This window comes from Pollachius pollachius, assembly GCF_949987615.1.
Source record: "Pollachius pollachius genome assembly, chromosome: 15".
NCBI lineage: Eukaryota > Metazoa > Chordata > Actinopteri > Gadiformes > Gadidae > Pollachius > Pollachius pollachius.
The window spans coordinates 7,737,043-7,760,213 of NC_136948.1; the positions used below are offsets into that span (position 1 = coordinate 7,737,043).

At 46.0% G+C, this 23,171-nt stretch overlaps 1 protein-coding gene across 5 annotated transcripts in view; it reads right to left on the reverse strand.

Annotated features, from left to right (window-relative positions):
- qkia (QKI, KH domain containing, RNA binding a) overlaps positions 1-23,171 on the reverse strand; it is a 69,784-nt gene that overhangs the window by 40,063 nt on the left and 6,550 nt on the right. For all 5 annotated transcript variants that reach the window (XM_079752384.1, XM_079752386.1, XM_079752385.1 and 2 more), the window contains exon 2: positions 7,800-7,942. In XM_079752384.1, coding sequence (XP_079608510.1) covers positions 7,800-7,942 — 143 coding nt within the window. The remainder of the gene's footprint in view (positions 1-7,799; positions 7,943-23,171) is intronic.

The window sequence follows — 23,171 nt, forward strand, 5'->3', positions numbered from 1 at the left end:
GGCATAATGTCTGGAAAATGTGTCCTTAAAGTAGCAGTGTGTAAGGTCGAGCCCCTGCCATTTAGTAGACAGGTTACTCTCAGAATGAATAAAAAATTGCAACAGTGTCTGTCTAACTGTGTGACTCGTACACGGGTAACTCTGCTGGCGAGATGGCGTGAGTGGGAGGGGTTCTGTGAGTGACAGTACAATTCTTGTAAACAAAGAGGCGCAGGCTGGCTCGCATTCGTTTTGTGTAGTATCAGTTACAGGATGTGATTTTACTAGTGATTTTAGTAGCAACAAGCAAGTAGAAATGTTACACAATTCTCCTTTAAGGTTCACACAATATCCACCCACACCAAGACTAACCAACATCATGTCTGAATTATTTTTTTGTCCTGGAAGACTTAACATTGACCTGGCTTTACTCCAGAGAACTCTTTCATTTCCAAATAAAACAAATTTAACAATGGTTTGGTATAAAAACCCAATAAATTAGAAATAATTTAATACACCTCTAGGTGGTTATAAAGTGTGAATTGCACCACTTGAGGCAGTTTTCTGTGCTTTTCCTCGGCAGCGGAGGTTCTACCCTTTTAAAGCCTGCAAACCCAAAAGGACCGGGTGCCATTTTGAAACCACTTGTGTTTTAATGTGGGATCCAGGGAGCGCCCCTATAGTAGAGACAGGAAGGGTTCCGCCTCCATCTTGATCATTAAAAAATAAGGATTTGTTCAATCTACACATTGCACATTGTTTTTTCCGAACTTGGCAGCATACCGCCACTCTGGACCGCTCTGCTCATTTTTTAGCAAATGAGGAGATTAGCAGGACAGCGAGACCTTTGGCAGGCCGTCTCTACACTTTGCTCAAACTCCCATCTCTTTAATATGGACCTTCTCAAGCAGAGAAAACACACAGCCAACTACTCGTGCACACACACACACACACACATATAACAAACCTCTCCTCGACCCTCGACCCCCGCCCCCCCCCTCGGGACGGGGGCTTACACCAACATTAAAGGGTCTTTGTTTAGTCCCCCTTATCGCTACTCCACAGACGGGCTATATTGTTTACATGTATGTTTTAATAATATATATATATAGTGTGTGTGTGTGTGTGTGTGTGTGTGTGTGTGTGTGTGTGTGTGTGTGTGTGAAAAAGGGGGAGAACTCTTGCAGACACTCAGGCTGACTTTTGTGCACTCTCATTATGTTTTTTTTCTTTTACATAAAATATGATTATGTGTTTGTGCAAACAAACAAGCAAAACGACAATGGGTCTGACAACAATGCTTGGGGAGGCAGAACAATGTGCTCAGCATGGCTGTTTGTGCACTGGCAAGAGAAGAGGGGGCAGGAAATTAGATCATGTGACCGCTGTGGAAGTGTGAATACACAAGCATTATTAGCCAACCACAAAGGAGTTCAAGGTGAAAGAAATAGGGTAGAGATGCTGGGCAGAAACTATGGGTCAACACAAAATATTTCCCATCATGCATTGGGTTGATCAAAGTGGAAAAATGGGCAACTACATTCCAAGGCCCTGTGCCGGTGATATGAAGCACGGTATTAAACTCAAGGCTAGCCAGAATAATGAGCGCTAGCGGAAACCTCCTGCTAAACAACACAAATACATTGCCATAGTTAAATTTATGTATTTTACCTTTCTCATTATTCACACACACACACACACACACACACACACACACACACACACACACACACACACACACACACACACACACACACACACGGAAGAGATGCAAGACAGACAGACAGACAAACAAAATGGAGACGGCAGTCTACGCGTCTGGAATGGAGGTGTGTTTTCTGCCGGGTGACATTTACACCATGAGCCCTACAGACATCAAAGCACCCTTTATTCAGCACATCAAGCATTTAGCGCCTAATCCTCCGCCTCTTTGATCATTCTGTTTTGGGTTTGGACTATTATTGGGGTTGCAGGAAGGGGTGGAAATAAACAAGATGGAGAAGGAGATGTTAAACAGCCCAGTTGTTGCAGACTGAGGGAGGAGGGGGAGGGGTCAGGGCCAAGGGCATAGACGCTTAAGAAAGTAAAAGGGAATGTAACACAGAAAAAAGACAGCTTTCATGACGCCAAGGCTTTCTGCTGCTGTTCGCTACTTAAATCACCATAAGCCAGTAGGAGACTGCCACCCTTAACTTGGCCTGGAAGCACTGTTGAATTATTCTGACCATGACACAAAGCAAACTGCAGATCATTTACGGGCAGAAGGGAGCAAAAGAGAGATAGAACGAGAGAGAGATGAAGACACAACAATCCTAGATATGAGATGATACAGCAAACAATAAAAAAGAAAGTCTACTTTCATGTGAATGTACGAATCTGCTGAACTTAACTTGAACCTGCTCAGGTGAACATCCAGACCAAGCATAATGCACAGCACCAGACAAAATGCCTTTAAGATGGTCAGTGTGGACCAGAGAATATTCTATAATATAAGATTTTATACTTTCCCAGCCAGTAACCAACACTGTATACTATATGCTCACACTGATACGGGCTGACCGGTTGAAGGCTACAAATGTGTTGCTGAAGGTTAATGGCCGTGGATAAACATTAGTCGAGTGATTGTGCAATTGAATGCTTGTGTGAGAGGGGAGCGTGTGTATGTGTTTGCGTCTGTCGACAGAGAGAAAGAGCATTGGGGACATGTGGCTAGCAATGAGGAGTGATGACTATGTCACACTTGTTTCGCATCACCTCTCTCCGTGTACATGCGGGTGTGTGTGTGTGTGTCCGCCAGTGTTTGCGAATGTGTGCGTGCATGCGTGTGCCCACACACACGCACGCCTGCGTCTTTTGATCGTTCAACAAGCAACCTGCTTCCTCCACCCTCTCACTTCTCTTCGATTTAATTGATTGTGAAGTTATTTTATTTTACTTAGGAGTGACACAATGAAAAAAGCTGGTTGTGAACAGAGTATTAAGTAACTATCAGGTGGGTTGCACTCTTTAAGCACCCAGCATTCTTGGGAAAAGCATTTACTGCACACTGTCAAATCAAACAGCCCATGCAGTCAACCATCCGCATTACGCTGGCAATCGTTCAAATGAAAAGCTTAAATATTTATTCCAATAAGTGTACATCAGAAATGCAAGAATCCTGTCTGTTTGTGAAGGCATGACTGAAGGTACCGGAGGCTAGCTGAAAACCGACTGGCTATCTTAGCTAGCGGACGACTCGCAAACTGGCTGGTTGGCGGACGGACTTGCTCAGAGAAAGCCAAATACTGCGCTGTCCAGCTCCATTAGCAATGTGTTGTGTAGGGTGGCAATGTTTAACAGGGTAAGAGAAACTCACTAGCTTGGATGTTTCATTTTTGATACCCTATTGGGGACTAGCTCAATGGGTTCTAATGCACATTGACGAGCTGAGGAGTGTACCGATTACATCAGCGTTAGAAGGGACTTCAGGTTTTTTATCGTGGGCCTTATATCGGGACCATATAAACAATTCATGTGGTTTATTGGTATTGTGGGTTATTAACCGTTATAAATGATGATTATCGTTTGGCAATAGGACATTATTTCGCAAAAAAGATGCACAAATATGAAAAACGTACGTATTTGCCTACTTCTATTTTTTATTGTTTACTTTAACTGCTCCATCCCTATGCCGTACACAATTAAAAACACCTTATAAGGAATTTCCCTTGTGTAAGGCCGGTTGTCCCTTGTGCTAGTCATCCAGCTTTGGGAAACGTTCAGCCTGTGCCTATTAGCAATAAGTTGCTGTTTACCTTCAGCTGTGCATTGTCACAATGTTAATCTCCCCTTTCTGGTTGAGACTGCCTCTCATCCTGTCTGCTCTATGGCCACCCTCTGCACAAAATACAACGCAGCAGAGACGCAAGTGCCCATCAAAACGCTCGTGCACGGATGTGTGCATTGGTGCATAATTAGGGGCGTGCTGCACTGTGCTGCTCATCTACCTGCCAGCCAGAATGTGTCTGCAATGACGTAAGTTCAAATTATCTCACTTAACACACACACACAGACACACACACACACACACACAAAGTGTTCTACTCCCGACCGGTGGCAGCGTGATCCACTCCCCTCGGCGATTTGTATCCACTATTCACGTTCACTGACACAAACGGCACTTTTACGGAGCTTCAGGCGCCATACAGTCCGCCGTTGAGAGGTCACAGTCAGGCTGGCATGGTTGTGCACATGGAAGTAGACGTCAGTGCACATTCCCACACACTCATGCACTTTAACCCAAGGGTTTTGCAGACACTTCAGCTAACAGCTGAAATTCACCCCTACTTGAATGGAAGCTAATTCATTTCTGAAAAGAATCCTTAGCTTAGACGCCAACTTCTTTTTTTTTTTTACATTAAAATGAACAGCAGCGCTTATGTGAGCTACAAAGGGGTAGAGGTCAATTTGATCAACCTCTATTGATTCTCAGAGAAGAGATGTCATTCTGTGATGCCTAGCTGGACTCAGCTAGGCATCATCTGGTAAAAAAAACTAGCAAGCTTATTAAATCTTGAGAGAATTGGTCGTGTGATTATCAAAAAATAGGGTGCCATGGAAACTGAAGTGCATCTTATTTTTAAAACGATTTCGCTAAACTGGTAAATGATTTCAGAAGCCATGGCAACGGTCAAAACATTGAACCAAACTAAACACTCATCACATAATGCTACACTAACAACCGCCATAGCATTAACAGGCAGGTGTATCACACCCAATGCCATGAATAGCATATACAAAGCAAGTCATTCTACTCCAAGCCGCAAGTGTTTTTTTTTCTATGCCGGGTGTGTGAAGCAGTTGGGCCTGGCTCTCAAACAAAGGATTAGCGAAAAGAAAGGAAACTTGGACCGGTCGGCCGCGTCTACCAGTGGCTCGACAGCTCACCTCTGGAGGCGTCTCTCATTTCATAGTCGGCCCTGTGTGCCATGTGCGTGTGTGTGACCTCAGTTCTAAACTGTTGATAAATATGACCGGGGAGGGGATAGAGTGGGTTCACGGACAGCACCAGGAGACAAAGTGAATGGGCCGAGGCATCGCAGGTTCTATTAGGAGCGTGAAGGTCAGCGGAAAGGCTACCGGCATGTGCACGTTGTGTGCGTAGATAAATAGAGGCATGCGGGAGAGCGAGAGAGAGACAGTGGTAAAGATAGCATTTAATTGAAGTTTAGTGTTATCAGATGGCTTGCCAGTCAGCCGTCAGTCAGGATGCTGTTGCCACGGTGATGCGTCCAAGCTATTTCCCAGACTGATGACGTCACAGAGTGGCTGGTGTACGCCCGTGTGGATTGACATTCAGAGAGAGAGAGAGAGAGAGAGAGAGAGAGAGAGAGAGAGAGAGAGAGAGAGAGAGAGAGAGAGAGAGAGAGAGAGAGAGAGAGAGAGAGAGAGAGAGAGAGAGAGAGAGAGAGACACACATTCATGGCGGCAGACATGAAGGGTAGAAGAGACGGAAGGGAGTCAAATGTTTCGAGTGAAAGTGTATACAGAGGGAGTGAGTGGGAAAGGGAGAGAGGGGCCAAGAGAGTGGAGGAAAGGAGAAAGTGTGATTGAATCGAAAAAGATGGGAAAAGGGTATGTGTTTTGAAATGAGTATTTCTCAGGAGTGCTTAGGAGTGATAGAAGGCAAGACAAAAAAAATGTAAAAGAACGTAAAATACAACAGCAGCAGGTGTTCCAAGCGACAAGAAAAGCGATGCAAGCAGGGGCAGGGGCTGAGCAGACAAATCTGGCAAGGCAGCAGTGTGTTTGCCAAGAACACACACACTTTACAGTCTCTCCCCCCCACTGTAATGCAGTGCAATGTAGTTGTGGTGCACCTAGCTCCACACACACACACACACACACACACACACACACACACACACACACACACACACACACACACACACACACACACACACACACACACACACACACAAAATGGGGGGGGGGGGGTGGTCCCCAGTCCAATAATTATCGCTACAGTCTCCACTCCTAGCATGATACACACGGGGCACAGGAAGTGAATTTACAGACTTTTCCCTCAATTCGCCCCACATCCTTATCCAAACACACGTTCAGCAAACCCTTGCTAACTGCAGCCACCTCCAATGACCTCCATTTAAAACTGCAACGTTGTCACATAAGGGATTATTGCAAAAGCGCCACCTTGCCAGTTTCTACTTCAACATTAAATGGAGACACAAGAATGTTTTGCCATGTACTTCCATGATCAATGCTTTAAAAAGTGACATTGGCAGATATACTAATGTCTGACTAACAAGCATTGAGAACCCTAAAGCCACACCCGGAAAGGAATTCTTCCATTTCCTGTACATTAATGGTAACACGCTTTTGTCTGTGAAGTTTCCACAAAAAGTATAAAAGGCTAATTCTGACCACCAGGGGGGAGTGTAATTAATTTAGTGAATTAACAGCAGCCACAGGAACAACACACAGAGTGAGTCGGGCAGAGTGCAGTGTGGCACTGAGCCCAGAAGTGGGGTCAGGGGTCATCTGAGAGTACAAAGCTCTTTAATGGAGTGCATGCATGTCCATGGGGCTTTCCACCGGTATTATTATACCAAACAACATTCACATGTGGAAGCTGTGGTGAAATAACTCCCCTCTAACCTCTCCCATGCCAAGCTCTTGTTTCAGAACCAATACAATAAAGAAAATCTATTCTCTATTCTCCAATCATTCAACATTTTCGGAAGCTATGCAGGGCATGGAGGGACTTGGGGGGGGGGGGGGGGGGGGGGGGTGTTGCTTAGGGCTGCCAACCCCCCCCCCCCCCCCCCCCACCCAGGGACCAGACCTGACCACGGACCTTGTGGGGGCCGCCAGTAGTTCAGTAGAGCCGGCCCCTGGAGGCTCTCATCAGCTCTGTCAGGGGGAAAGTGCAATTCACGGCTGACCGATCCTCCCCAAGCTCCCCCTGTTGCCTTCTGCTCCCCCACCACCCCCCCACCCTTCTCTGGTGGCTGCGGGAATTAGGCAGCGGTACATGTACACGTCACGTCATTCTGATGTGTGTGTAAAAGCATTATTAACATGAGGGGAGACATCACGATGTTCAACTGCCCGTTGGAACACGAGTGCTGAAGACACGCACACACGCGTTCGTGGGTCTCTGTCACAACATCCCTTCCTGGCGGGTGGGTGTGCCATCGCTCTCTTCCAGGCAATGAGAGGTGCACGCATAGCCTCCAAAGGCACTGGACGTCTTAACCTTTCGGAAATTACTACCACCCAACTTTGCTTTTGTGTGTTTACATAATCAGTTTTCATAACCCGCCCCCCCAACACACACACACACACACACACACACACACACACACACACACACACACACACACACACACACACACACACACACACCCTTCTTTCATGCCATCATTTGCCACACCGACCGTCTTGGCACACAACGGAATGGAAGACTTTACATTTTTGTGCATTGATTGCGCAAAAAAAACAACTTCTTGGTTCTTTCTTGACATAAAGCAATCAAACTGAACAGCCAAAGAAAACATTGCTATGGGCTAACACTTTGTCGTACGAGTTCTCGTAATGTCAATATCCTGCATTTGATAGCAACACTGCAGAACAGTGTGTGTGACTAGGGGGGGGGGGATAATTGCTATCCTGATTTGAGAGAAAGCGTTGAAGAAAGAGCACGAGAGTGAAAGGAAGACAGATTGGTCAAAAATGAATAAAAGAGAAACATAAACAGAGACTATGTACAAGCAGATACAAGCTACAGGCTTTGTGAGTGTATTTTAAGAAGAGTAGCTTACGTCGGGGTATTCTTTGACGGGCACAAAGAGTTTCTCCTGCTGGTGGATGATGGTGCCGTTGGGCTCCGGCAAGTCCAGCGGCTGTTTACCCACCAGGCCATTCACCGAGTCACTGTACATGTCCTTGCGAACTCTGTTGATCTCTGGGGCAAACAAGAACAAACATACAATCAGGTTAGAAACGTGCTGATAGCAGAGCAGCGACCAACGAAAGCAGCAACTGTGATACATCGATATTATTCCTGAATCAAGTTTATAGTTACATGCAAAATAAATATTTTCCGGTGATTAATTCTGAGGACTTTATCAAACACAGATTTGCACATTCATCAATAACCACAATGCCCTTTCTGTCACCGCAGCACCAAAAACATTGTGCCAAAGCAAAAGCTTCTCGCCACAATTACCAGCTCTTTGACACCGTGAACCTGGGTGTGTCTTTGTTTATCTTTGGTATGGTGTGCTGGGGCAGTAGCGCTGATGGCAGCACCTGCAGTCTAAGTTTAAACAGGGCGAAGCAATGGGGGAGCCGAGAAAGTGAACCAGACCAGGGAATTGCCCGTGCTGAGGTTTTATGCCTTCAGAACGGATCCCCCCAGATAGAAATAAGAAAAATGGACCTGAGGAAGACACTGCCTACACCCACACACACACAAAATAAATCCCCCCTCTCCCCCCACGTGCACACTCCCTCATACTGTTCACATTAAACTTTCACAAGTGCACATGCCCCTCGAGCACATGTTCACTCCCTCTCGCCTCGTTTGCGTGTGTTGTAACTTGGCCCTGCCTCGGTATTAGTGGGGAGGGGCTATTTCCTGTGCACCTGTCTGCCTCAGGGACCCATGCTGAGTGAATGATTGACAGGGTTGTGATTGATCGATGATGAGGGACCTTGACCACTAGAACCCCGACACACACACACCAATAAACCCGCAAAAGTACATCTGGTAAACTGCTGCATGGGGCCGGGGTAAGTAACCTGTGGGAGAGTGCGGAACTGCAATAAATAAATAAACAAGACTAGAAATGTTTTCCCTAGGTTACTCCCCATGCTAACCACATGATATCAACATTCACCGCTCCAGTCTCTCTCATAGCCATCTCCTTTCCCTAGAACATATTGCATCAGTCCCCCTCAAACACAACTGAAGGACACACACACACACACACACACACACACACACACACACACACACGGCGCCTTCCTGACGATTCAAAACAGAAATCAATCAGGTGTGCCCAGGAAACAGAAATACTAATTATACCACAAGGCACTGTGTCTGTACGGAGCCTGGAAGCCCAGACTCAAACAAAACCCTTCTCACAGGGTGGCAAGGTAATTAAAGAGCTCACGCTGAATGCCTCTATCCCAGGCTAGCAACAGCCGGTGCGTGCACGTACAGTTTCAATGCCTGCCGCAATGCATTCTGGGCGGGCCAATAATTCCCCAAGCTCTCACAAAAAAAAAAGGTTTACACGAAAAAGGTAACAACCCAGACGCCCTCAAGAAGAGTAATCTGTATAGGCCTTTAAATCACCAATACACACTCAGAAGAGGCTTTACAGGCCCTTACTCAAACGCTGGTGTTAACGACACCACTAAACCTATATAAAACCGGTTGCCTTGCCGATACCTTGGCCCCTCTTGCGACAGAAAAGCACACAGCCCCCCATTGCATCGCTGGGTAGCGTTCACTGGGGTGCGCCTATCCCACCCTAGTGGAACATGGCATGCCAGCGGACGTTTTCAGTCAAATCCCAACAGAAATCAAGCCATTGGTGGGGGACTGACAAGACAAGAGCACGCACACAAAAACAATGGGACTGAAAAGGGTGAATGCTAAGCACATTCAACACATCTCACTGCCACCTCCGCTTCCGACTCCCTCTCTCTCTCGCTCCCTCCCCCTCCTCAGGGCTGAAATGCCACATTAACATAAGGGGGCGAGCCGGCCCATCAGCAGAGACGTGCAATGGTTGACAACCTTTTATTTCATCACACTAACTCTTTTTTCCCATCCACTCTGAAGCACCACATTCAGACAAAAATTACCCCCTGCCTGGCACAACTGACTAAATCATTTGTCTAGTTGTCCACCCAGGAACCAGAAGAATGAAATAATAAAAAGAGGAGCAGGCAAATGCTGTGTTCTGGAAGAAGTCGAACAGAAGGGGACAATGGTGGTAACAGTGAGGAGGCTATTAACTTTTTTCTATTGTACTACCCTAGGGTGACTGGTGTGTGCGAGTGCGTTTACAAATCCCCCGTTGCTCCCCCCCCGCCCCCGAAGCCATTCCTCAGCTCAATGCTAATGTCAACGAGGCCAATATCAGTAGATTAGACCCGGACGATAAATCAATATTAATATCTATCACGATAAAATCTGCTGCGATAAATGCAGTGTGTTTTTAAAGACATTTCCGATATTTTTCGATTTACGTTTAACAGCATCAATCATTAACTCGGCGCAGAGCCCCGAGTCAGTGCAAAAGCAGAATTGAACAGGCTGCTTCAGTGCGCGATGACGTACATGCAGGCAGTGCCCCCACAGACTAACTGAGGGAAATCCCTGTTCAGGTAATATTGTCTGCAAAATGAGTTCCCCTGACCAGGAGCAAGCTGACGCATGTTCTCTGACGATGACCACCTGTGTGAAGTAGTGCACCGTACCATTACTCAGAAGAAAATGAACAGAGGCGAAACAGAGTGTGAGGAAACTGTTGTCCAAAGACAAAGTAAAGCGTACCCAAGAAAGGCATCACCCCTTTGGTTATTTGGAAATGGTTTGGCTACCTGAAGTCTGACCAGGCAAGGACTCTCATTGGGTGCACAATATGATAGTGACCAGTCCTCAGCAGAACGGGAAACCCCACAAACCTCTTACACCATATTAAAAGGTACCACCCTAGAGAGCGGTCCATAAGCTTGAGTGTGTGCCATCATGCTAGCGTCAATGGCCTCCCCCCATTAGTAGTATCCAGCAGCCCAGCCCTACCATTCTGCATTGTATCGCTATAGATATGATGCCTATAAGCACGGTTAAAAAAGCAGGGCTTCAAGAAGTGAATGAGCTTCATGGATGCCCAGGACGCACTGCCTGGACAAAAATATTTTTCCTGAACATCTCTCCCTCAGCTCCGCTCTCTAGCAGTTGTAAACATATTTATTATTTAATTTAATCAATATTCAGTATCCTCCCTCTAAAATGTTTGAGAGACGTTTGAACACAAGACATTCTATGAGATGGGAATCACAGCAGTTGTAAAAATCACACACACACACACACACACACACGCACACACACACACTCTGAGGGGTGAGGGAAAGAAGAGGAGAAAATAACAACCATGGCATTCAAGAAGGGAGCAGTCTACAGACTCCATTTGACTCAGGCTTCCCATGAATGCCCCTTAGTGAAAGTAAAAAACAGTAATTTTCCTTTCTCTTCCCTTTTGCGCTCCCCCTCCCCGTCTTTTGCCCTTTTCCTCAGCAATCGGAGCCGGGCAAAAAGGAATCAAATGTCATAGTCCGTGGCTGCCGAGTTCCCCTATCTGGCCCTGTGTAAGCCAAGATAAAGAGAAGATTTCCCCTCATCTCTTCCTAGCTCATCTCCCCGCAGGACCGCAATGAGACTGCCACAACACTGAGCACAGTGTGTGTGTGTGTGTGTGTGTGTGTGTGTGTGTGTGTGTGTGTGTGTGTGTGTGTGTGTGTGTGTGTGTGTGTGTGTGTGTGTGTGTGTGTGTGTGTGTGTGTGTGTGTGTGAAGAAAAAGAGAAGGAGATAATGATGGTAAAGTTAGGGAGGAGCGAGAGAGAAACAGACTGGTGGAGAAGTTAGGGAGAAGAGATAGGCAGAATGATGTTAAAGTTAGGAGAGAGCGATAAACACAATGACGGCGAAGTTAGTGAGGGAGAAGAGATAAACAGAATGATGTTAAAGTTAGGAAAGAGAGAGAGATAAATGGAATGGTGGTAAAGTTAGGGGGGGGCAAGAGAACGACAGAATGATGGTAAACTTCTGGAGGAGAGAGGGAGAGATAAAGAAGTAGGTCATGGTGAGCCTAGATAGGGATGGGGGGGGAAACGAGAGATGAAGAGATAGACACAATGTTTAAGAAAATGACTGGTAGAAAATTTAGACACAAAAATGAATTGACAGTGTGACTAGGAGACTAGGGAAGGAGATAAAAAGGGAAAAGAGAGAGAAAGATTGAGGTTGGGTGTTGCTGAAGCTTCGGAGGCTGCTCCATGCAATCATCAAGGAAGGAACAGCGTGTCATTAAAGGGAGGAGGGCGACTTACACATCGGTCGACACACACATGAAGTCTATACATTAAGGCACCTAAAACACCGCTGCGAGCTACAAACCTGCTGGTAATTTCCGCTGTGAAACAAACCAATCCGATTGGACGCACCAAATTGTACCATTCTACTGCATACTTGACAACATGAATGCATGCTCTGTGTCAGGATGCAAGTCTAGAACATATTTTCATCCCTCCACTTCCTTCTCTCTCTAGCATTCCTTTGCATAGGCCGTGGAGGAGGCAGGGCTACCGTCAGCAGTTGTGAAAGTCCCGAGCAGAAAGCAGCAGAGATGGTGGCTGTGGGTTCTGTAGAAACCAGAACCAGAACTCACCGGAATACTAGCTGAGATTGGTACATCCCGCCTGGTGTGTTTACCGGTTACTATGGAGGCCGCATCACGCCGGCGCCAAATCCAGACGTCCCACACTGACATCACGACCACACGATGAGCTAAGGAGGACGAACTGATCCCATGAAATTACCGGGACCCCAAGAATTTGGTTTAGGGAGTGCATAAACAACAGCAGTTTACCGTTGTTGACGTAATGCTCAAAGTTAAATTGAAATACTGAAATAAACAGCAAGATGAAAGCAACAAGTCAAATGCATCGTTGTGTGCCACCGTGACCTTAGAAAACCCCCTCTCTTGTCTTCTCTCAAGCATAGTAATGTAGCTTCCTTTGCTCTGCCAGAGGCTGCTAACAGGCTTGTGTCCCCTGCACTACCAAATCAAAAACACACAAACACATCCTGTACACACACGCACATCTGTCATACAAAATAATTAAAAATAAAAAAATCACAGCCGCAGGAAAATTAGGCCTTGACTGGAGGGGAAAGAAAGTAAAAATAAACATGCGAGTGTACTTGCGTGTGTGCCAATCAGCCTAAGCAGAGGCCAGCACTTGTTACATATTTAGGAAAACAGACTCCACAAACATCCACTAAAATTAGTGTCTTTAGATCGGAAATTTAGGAGGACAAGGGACAAGGGACGAAGAAATTATCAGTGCCCAGCTGCATCGCGGAGCCTCTGATCCTACAAGAACTAATGAAACCAGAACCTGGGATGGGGACAGTGGGAGGGAGCATGGGTTCAGCAGGAGAGAGAGAGTGAGCCACAAATAGAAAGAGAGATTGCCACATGGGTCAAGCAGGAGCGACTGTAATCAGGTTCAGGAGCAGTTAGACCTGTCCCACCAGATGGCTACCAGCCTATTAAGAGTCCAGGAATAGTCGTGATCCATAGGGATATTTAAACAGCCTTCTCCTCCGCATATCGCGGGCTCAGAGAAATGAGAAAGAACTGTAATCTGTGAGTAATCATCTTGATCGGCTTGCCGGGGCAAAGCCGCTTTGGCTACCTTGTGATGGCTGGTATTAGTCCGGTAATACCTGCCACCTGAAACGGATGGAGCCTAAGACCAATTACATGTAACCCTTGGTGCTTTCACCGCACAATGACTCTACCCAATCCCTAACAGTGGTTGTTAGTGTACCATCAACCACGTGAGTGCTAGTGTTTTTAGTGTGTATTTGTGCATTTATTTTTTTTAAGTGATCCGTCTCTGATCAAAGCCCAATTTACTCGATAATGTTGGGGCCTTGAAATAGGTTCATCAGAAATGACTGTTGTTTATATTTAGCAGACGATTTTATCCAAAGCAAACTACGACAGTTAAAACAGACAAAAACACCGGAGGTTGACCAAATCAACCATGCAAGGCAGCAGCTAGCTAGTATGGAGCAATTAGGCAGGCGCCTTGCTCAGGGACACCTCAGCATTCAACTAGGGGGAGCCAGGGAATCAAACTAGCAACCTGTGTAAAGGCACATGTGTTTGTAATGACAAAAGTCCTGAAACATTGCAGAGGATGGAGTCCGAGCTTCCATTTTGTATAAATAGATTATATAGTTAGAAACTCAAATATAAAAAAGGCATAAAAAAGTAGTAGACTGTTTCCTGCCATCAAAAGCTTTTACCACTGTTGTATGACCGTATGAGAAACTAGCCGGTAACCATGTTTTAATAAAGTATAGATTAATTTTATGTTGTAAGTGCAACAGATTTTAAGCTGTTAAACCTCTCTAAGGGTCCCAGATAGATGGCAGGAGGATAAATGAATGACCCACAGTAGGCTGTCCAGCATATTAGTGGCCCTTCATTCTCTCAAAGAGGGAGTACAATTCACTTAGCTTGTGTCACTCACACACACACACACACACACACACACACACACACACACACACACACACACACACACAAATTAGGCCAACGCTCATGTGTGCGTGTGCATTTACTGTAGGCAGCTTTGTCCCCAGTCGGGCTCCGCTTTCTGATCGTCATTAATGAGCCCAACCTGGCTGAGACAAACACACAACACACAAAGACTGCAGTGTGTTGTGTGTTAAGGCTCCTTCTATGTGGGCTTTTCCGTTTTGAGCATATAGAGAATAAATACACACCATCGAAAATATCCCATACCCCCCCACCCCCGACTACAAGACAAAAATCCACAACGCTAATGAGGCCGAATGTGTGTGTTTGGAGTCGATGCTCTCCTGAGAGGTAGAGCCACAGTGGGAGAAAGGATGAGAGCGGCAGGGAGACACTAGCCTGGGAGAAAATGTACTGAACAAACAAGAAGCAAATCAAACTGTACCTCTGCTCCCATGTGCCTAACTCGGGGGTGCCTCTCGATATTCACTCTCATGCCAGTGATAATGGGGAGAAACAGAACGCCCTGACACACAGCCTTCCTTTACCTCTCTCACCCGCATAGATAAACTGTCACTCTAGGTCCTCGCTCTGCTGTTTAAATCAACTCACTGTTGATCTGGCCTAAGACTGGTGGGCAAGAGGGGTAGCTGCACAAGTAAAATATAGCCCTAAATAGGAATGAACCCATCTTAACAGAAACAACCGAGGGTGTGATGTTGGCAATATTCTTAGGAGTTCAATAGAGAGTGTGATGTTGGTAACACTCGTGTGAATCGTTAAACATGCATTAGAATCTGTCCGAATAATTGACAGCGGTAGGTAAGAGAGACGCCCTTAAGTGGGACCTTGTTAATACAGCAGATATGACAGGATTATAAAAGCAAACGCTTTTAGCGATACTCTGGGCTGTTGGCTAAACCGTTTGACAAAGGGAAGAAAGGCGTGGGGTCTTTTACATTCCATCAGAACGCCTTATTCTTTTGTTCTTGCACCCTGACTGTTGTAGTCATCCAGGAATCCAGCCCCCCACCCTGCGGTTCTGAAAAGGAGAGCAATTCAACGGCAGCACTATCTGCAGAGCCATCAGGAGGTCTGCCTAAAATTAGAAAGAAGGATCATCGCATTTGATGATGTGGAACTGCTTTATGGGGCCGGGTGCCGGCGGAGGGGGCACGCTGGCAGCCCAATGAGCCATGGGAGTGCCAGTTTCCTGTGCACAGTGGGGTCTTCCATGGAACGAGGCGGTACTGGCAGGGAGGCCCGGCTCTACGCAGAGCCGTAATGGCCTCCTCTAAGAGGATGCCGCAGGGGGTCAGCGTTCATTACATCCTGTGTGTGTGTGTGGGGGTTGGGACTTGAGGCGGGACCTGGGGGTGATCACGAGTACACACACACACACACACACACACACACACACACACACACACACACACACACACACAAGGGGGTGAGTTGGCACGTTAGAATGCTACAGAAAGAAACGGTTGCATTGTACCAAACAGCTGTCTATGCGGGCACAAAATAATTCTATGTTAAAAAGCTAATCTCGTACACAAACACACTGTACAAGTGATCCCTAACTCTTGCAAACAAAATGCAGGTCGGAGCGCTGGAGTAATTAGAAGGTTTGCAAGACTCATTTCAGAGCAGTTTCATAGCGAAGCTAATTATACACCCATCGCAGCAATCCCAGTGTGTAGCGATGTGCTAATTCTATCACTCCCCTCAGATCACCTTTTGAGGAAAAAAGTCCCAAAACCTCCATGGAGCTGACACAGCCATCCCAACACTCACAACTGCACACTCAGGCTACAAGGCTCTAAAATACCGTGCAAAAATAGGCAATTCCACCACTGCCATCTAAAAGAGGGGAGTGATATGTTGCGTTAAATTGGAAGGCACAGAAAGTCATTTAATAAGCCGGGCTTCAGGAGGAGCAGCCCAATAAAAAAAAAATGTTACTGGAGACAATATTGGAAAGACAAAAGACTACAGTAAACTAAAGGCTTAGCTATGGTTCCACGTCAACGCAACGCAAGGGGGGTTACGGACCTGTTACGCCCCTGCGGACCCTCCACCGCAAGGGCCTGACGTGCGCCTCCCAAAAGATGTCCCCTTGCGTCGAGTCAAGCGCTGTGATCGGTCCGCTCACTAAAACCTGACGCAGAACCAAAATAGGTTCAGGACTTCGTTGAAGCGTCTGCGTGGTCAATAACTAAAATAGGCCGTACAATTTAGGCCTTTGAGAGGCGGGGTTAATATATCATTCTGGGCCTATTATTTACTTGCCAAGAAATAAATGTTTATTGGTAGAATGCCCTCTAGTGACAGGGATGTTAAATAGTGGCATTTGCCATGCATAATCATGTGTATATATAGTCAATATTAATAAAAGGCAACATTTTTGTAGTCAAAATATATATGGAATATAATTAGAATGTTAAAAAAGGAATGAAATTCAAATGGATAGAGGAAGATTGAGAGCTCTAAAGTACCCTGACCGAGATGTGAGGATACCAGATAAGCAACAAAAGGAATAACAGGATGGAAACGCCAGGATGCAGGCTGTATTGTATAGATTTCCCTGTGATGTGTAACGTGCCCCTATTATTTCCTCTTTTTTTCTGTGAAAACGGCTCTTCTCGTGATCAGAGACCCAAGGGGTGGGGGGACGACTCATGCTTCCTTTCACTGCTAGTATGATGCAATGGTGCATGTTTGGTAGAAAAAGGCAGCTTGAAACATCTTCTACCATTACTAGTCAGGCATTCAGTAGAGCCTTACATCCAAAGAGACTTGGTGCAATTAAGTATCAGATAAGGTGGAGTGCAACTTGCCCATGGATGCCTACAAATTGGTGGCTGATCGAACCCAGTATCCACCGGCCAGGGGTCCCAACGCCATAACTGAGACACTATTCTGCGAGGAAGCACATGACCAGCAGGATTGACCAGCTCCTGACCAGCTCCCGGTAACAATTGCAGGAAAAGGTCCAGCTGTCAGGGCAGGAAGGAAGGAAAGGCTCTGGCTTTCAATGTGACTGGAGCAGATAACCAACCACGTTGCTTCCTGCCACGCCCTTCCCCGGTATCCATGGAAACCCCTCAGCCCAAAAAAACCCCAATGTTGTACAAAACCCTCCACCCTTGCTTTTGTAAGCAAAAAGTTTGAGTTCCTTGCAATCTTTCAATCTTTGAGCTGTTTTTTGAGAGGGCAGCAACAACATAATGACTTCCAATCTGAGAGGGGGTTGGTGTTCTTAGCTTCAACTGCAGTACAAACACCCCCTATGCGTTATTCCTCAATCAATTACACAATACTGAATTCACCCAAAAATGGATGCCACAATAAACTGCATTTAGGACTCATTGCCATAGCTGTTTTTTTAACAAAAGCTGCAATCATGACAAACAGGGGTCATGATTGCTTGTCGTTAAATCAGGAGAATACAAGCGTGATGCCTAGAGGTCTCTGCAGCAGTAGGTAGTGGCAAAGAAAAGTTCTTTGTCAATCATAACAAAATGGAAAAAAGATTGTTACTATCCGATCATCATCCAAACTGCATGTGTGTGAGGCTGTTGGGAGTGCTGCAGGGGACAGGCACATTCCTTTACACCTCATTAACAAAAAATTAGGTCAAAATCATCAAAGAAGCAGCAAAACTACAACAATGCAAATGACCAGCCGGCATGATTCACAGAGCCTTCATAAAGTGTTCTGTAAAGGAAATTACTGTTCTGACCTGGAAAAGACAAAACCACAGCTTAACCATCATCTGCCATGCAAACAGAGACACACGTCGACAGACTTGCCGTAGCAACGCGCAGGAAGGCTAGGCAAACAAACGCAAACAGGTTGAACAAGTCGGGATTTACAAGTGTTTTCTTTAGAAGAGCAGGTATTTCCTTCCTTAATTGTAAGGAGGGCTTGCTCAGGCTCGTCTGACCTGCTGACAGATCCAGTCAAACAGCAGTGTGTCTCAGTCCCTACGTGTGACAAGAGGATAGGCTTGTGGTATTTGTAAAATGGCTTGCTTTAACAGAGTAATGACGTTGCTATCTCAAGATAGCTCCTGAAATGTACTGCTTTTGCTTTAAAGACAGCTATACAGACAGCTACACATGTTCAGCAAATGATGTGCATGTACAGCAACTGGCCAGATTGTATAGTTTACATTCTGGGGTCAAAAAAAAAAAAAGTGTGTGTGTGTGTGTGTGTGAACAAGCGTCTGGCCTGTCGCTCCTTGTCAAACAAAGTCTCAAGTCTCCCTCTTGAGAAACAAACTATACCAACACGGTCGGGGTCGCCATAAAATATTCCAGAAGACAAAAGCAGGAATTATGTATTAATTCACTGCATCGTTGTCAGCCTCCCAGAATTTGAGAACTGAGCGGAAACATTGTAAAACAAGTCTTAGCTTACTTTAACACACACACACACACACACACACACACACACACACACACACACACACACACACACACACACACACACACACACACACACACACACACACACACACATAAATGAGAAATAGATAATAAACTGGTGAAAGGCCAAATTGCCTTTCTGGTAAGTGTTTTTTTACAAAAGGATAACAAAATATATTAATACAATATTCAAATCAATGCACATTTCTCTTTCAAAAAATAATAAACATACATATAAAAATATAACAAGCATAAGCATTGCGGTGCTTATTCTGCTCAACAACAAGCATAAAAAACTGTTTATAAACCTGGACCCTTTTCACTGCTCATTCTGCTTAACAAGCATAAACAAACCCAAGTAAACCTGGAATATAAATTATACAAATAGATATTCTCGACTCTGTATGTCATCTCCTGGTTCCAGTGTTTGAAGCCATAGCCTACTTCTAGTTATTGAACAGGGAAACAACCTCAAAAGCTAAACATGGACGCATTAAAGAATTTTATGTACGCACTTATTATAATCCCCCTCATCCACAAACTGCCATTCACTTCCCTCATTTACTCGGTGATTACCAATTGAACTCCATAATAATTTAATCCTGTAAATACACAGGATATTTTGATGAAAGTACAGAGCCTACACTCATATTCACTGGCCATACGAGGTTCAGTCTTGAATCCATCCGTCTATTTCACTGCCGCTTTTCTCATAGAGAATGCAGCATATTCGCATCGTAACTGATATCTACGTCAGTTTAACAACATCTTTGCCACAGTAGCTGTAAAGGATGAAGTAGGCCCAGACTAGACCTAAAATTGAACGGCGCCTCTCCAAATCAATATCCCTAGCTGTGCCATTTTTCACCTGTGCATTTCTTCTTTACCGTCACTGCATGTTTACCCTCATTCATTTGATAAGCGCCACCACGATGCATAATGAAGTAGTGACTCTGGCAAGTCATATGAGCCGGGGAGTCAGTCTAGAACGCCTGCATTATTATGACGCCTGTGTAACAATAAAGAGGAAGCCATACAATATATTCCAGTATTGACAATTTGTCCCACCCCTAATCCTACAATGGGGGGGGGGGGAGGGAGTTCAAAATCTGGACATCCTTCCAACAGCCTGGTTTCCTTCACTTCTCCCGTCTCTGCATCAGACATGCTAGTGTGGGGTTCCACTGTTTGGTCTGTGTGTCTGGTACGGGAGAACCTTCATCTTGATATGTTGCATCCCTTGTGGGACGACCGTGGGCCATACAGAACGGCCTTTTAAAATAGCTGTTGTGTTTGCAAGCCACAGTGTGAGCTCTCGGAAGTTTGAAAAGAGGTTCGGTCAAGATGCTGCCTCGCCGACAGATAGCGTGACGAGATCAGCCTTTATCACCGCCCGGACTGTCATTATTCTCCAGCTTCCCCCCGCCCCCGCAAAACTCCTCAACTATCGATCCGTTTCAGGGGAATTTAGACTGACGGGTTTATTGGCGGGTCAAAGTGTGTGTGTGTGTGTGTGTGAGACTGTCAAAAGAATGCTCCGGACGTTTATTCATGGCCGACTACAGAGACTGAATGTGTAGCAGGCTGTCGCACAGAAAGCGCGTATCAAGTAGAATGGAAGCCCAGAATGACAGTGTGAACTAGTGGCTGATTCAAACTGACAAGGCCGGGTTGCAGGCCTTTAACGTCACCACTGGTCCTGGATGCATCCCTGAGGCTGGACCCAACCCCCACACACAGAAAATAAACAGAGACTAAAAGAAAAAAAGAGAGAAGAGAGGAGAAGAGTGCAGCGAGAGCGGGCCAAGGGAAACGTCTAAAAAAGACAAAGCCAGGAAAAATGAGTAATCCTCATAGGAGACGAGTTACAGATTTTCCTTCTGTGGAAAAACAAAAAGGAGTGTCATAGGAAGAAGAGCTCTCACACTCAGGACTGCAGGACAACAGCCATCACCTCTCCCTGACAGTAGGTGGGATGAACACAAAAGGAGGAAAGGGGTGATGGGATAAAACCCAGTAAGTGAAAAATGGAGAGGCAGAGAGAGGAGGACTTTGGGATGAGGAAGGGAGGGCAAAGGAGCGAGCGAGGGACAGATGAGAAGAAAAGACAGAAAGTGGTTCAACACAAGTGTCGGAAGCTCAATAAAAATAAAGACTAGAGGAAGAGCCCCGGTCAGAAACAGCTTGAACCCGTGGTCGGACTGATTCAGAGGAGGGAAGGTGGCGAGAGAACACACACACACACACACACACACACACACACACACACACACACACACACACACACACACACACACACACACACACACACACACACACACACACACACACACACACACACACACACACACACACACACACACACACGTCGGGAGGAGGGGTCAGTGACCTTCCTCTTAGCCAACCAAATGACCTCATTCACAGCCAATAGGAAATCTGTCTCGTCCTGTTCTTTTACGGCTCGTAATGTCCCCGTCGGGGTCTCTGTGGCCTTGCCCGCCTTTTTCCTTTTTGTTGCTTTGAACGCACGCAAATCAATCACTTATGTGGATCGAGAAGCACACTCGCTAACGAATAGTCTTCCATGTAATGCAACGTACCCACATGCTCTCCGCCCGTTTATTTTTCTGTGTGTCCGTCTTTCCTGTGCTCCAAGAGGCCCCCTTTTGTCTGTCCAATTAAAACCCTCATCACAGTGTGAGGCAGCGTCGGCATTGTATAATCTGCCCCCCACCACAACCACTGCACTAGATAAGGACACCCAGGACTTAAGCCTCACTGTAAACAAGACAGGCGTGCAGTAGCAACTAAGAGCAGGCGCACACGGCTGTGTTGAACATGCAGTTACATGAAAGGGTTACGACAGTAACCACCAGTGCCGTCGTTCTGCCGCTTGGATGTGGTACACGAGCATAGATCATGTGAAGCAAAACCAGCTATTGTTAATTATAGCGCAGCGGCAGTGACGACCGGATCAAGCTTCCTTCCTGTGATATATATATATATATCAAAATCACAAAAATCTACAAACACATGGGCGGGGGTGGGATGCTCTGAGAAATCTCTGTTGTGGCGAATATGTAAAAACACATAGGCCTACCATCACATACGGCAGTCAAATCAAACCATATAAATAACAACAAGTGACACGGTGGAATAAAAATCCATAACACCCTAACCCTTACACTCAAAATCAGTGGTAAAAGATCCAATGACAGCACGTTCTACAGACGCTGGTCAAATGCATATTCCGGCGTACAAATCTCTGGCAATTCGCGTTGAACCGGTTATGAGCATTGGGGAGGAGGGGGGACGCTACGCACTCCATGGGATTTGGCAGAACATGCCAACGGGACATGAACCAGCAGAGTATTGATGGAGAAGATCAGGCAGCATCTCTGCCTCTCTCCCCCCCTCACCCCCCTCTGGGGAAGGTTACGTCGCGGCCTCCCCCCCTCGGCCCACCCACTCTTCCGCCAAGCCTCAGAAATAACACAAGCTGCTTGGGGACAGGTCAATTATTCATCCCTGATTTATCTGCCCCATGTGCGTCTAGCAAGGCGAAAGATGCCAACTGCAGTCAGCAGGGGGTCGATCTATCGAGCGTTTACGGGCAAAGACGAGAGCCGCGGGATGCGCTGAGACACAGAGCTCTGAGGGCCAAAGGCTTTGAATGAAGGGAGCCATCGGAAAATGTTATGAGACAGTAAACAGGGAATTGCGCATCTCGTCAAGGCCCTCATCACAACACATGAAGCAAAATTCCAAATTCCTGTGGAGCCTGATGTGTAGAGTGTAAAAATACATTCTGTGCAAAGGACAAGAGGGTTAGGAGTACAGGCTAAACACAACACTGAGTGTTGTGCAAGTGGGCTGATGCTGCAGGTAAAAATTCCTGAGATGACTAGCCATTCCACTCCCTAGAAGCAATAAAGAGAGAACAGAAACATGCATGAGAGAAAGAATACACAGGCAAGACTCAGAGAGAGGGAGAGAGAGAGAGAGAGAGAGAGAGAGAGAGAGAGAGAGAGAGAGAGAGAGAGAGAGAGAGAGAGAGCGGCAACACAGGAAAGACAAGTAAGAGAGTTTGAGAGGATAACACTGAAGTGAAAAGGAAGGACAGATGAGTTGACACACAAAGCAAAACCAGATAAAGACAGAACACCAAACGTTGGATAGGAAAGGGAAGACATAAAACAGGCGAGAGAAATAAAAAAAACTGATATTATTTTTCTCCCCTCGTCGGACAAAACAAGCGGGGAGGGCAGGGGAAGGGACAAAAGGCACAAAACGAACAAAGCAATCTTAATAGTTTAAGGCTTGCAACAGAAGAGAAGTAGGAGATAAACAACAAAAAGAGTGAGATCAAAAAGCGAATAAGTAGTACCGTGTGTGTTCAGGAGCAGG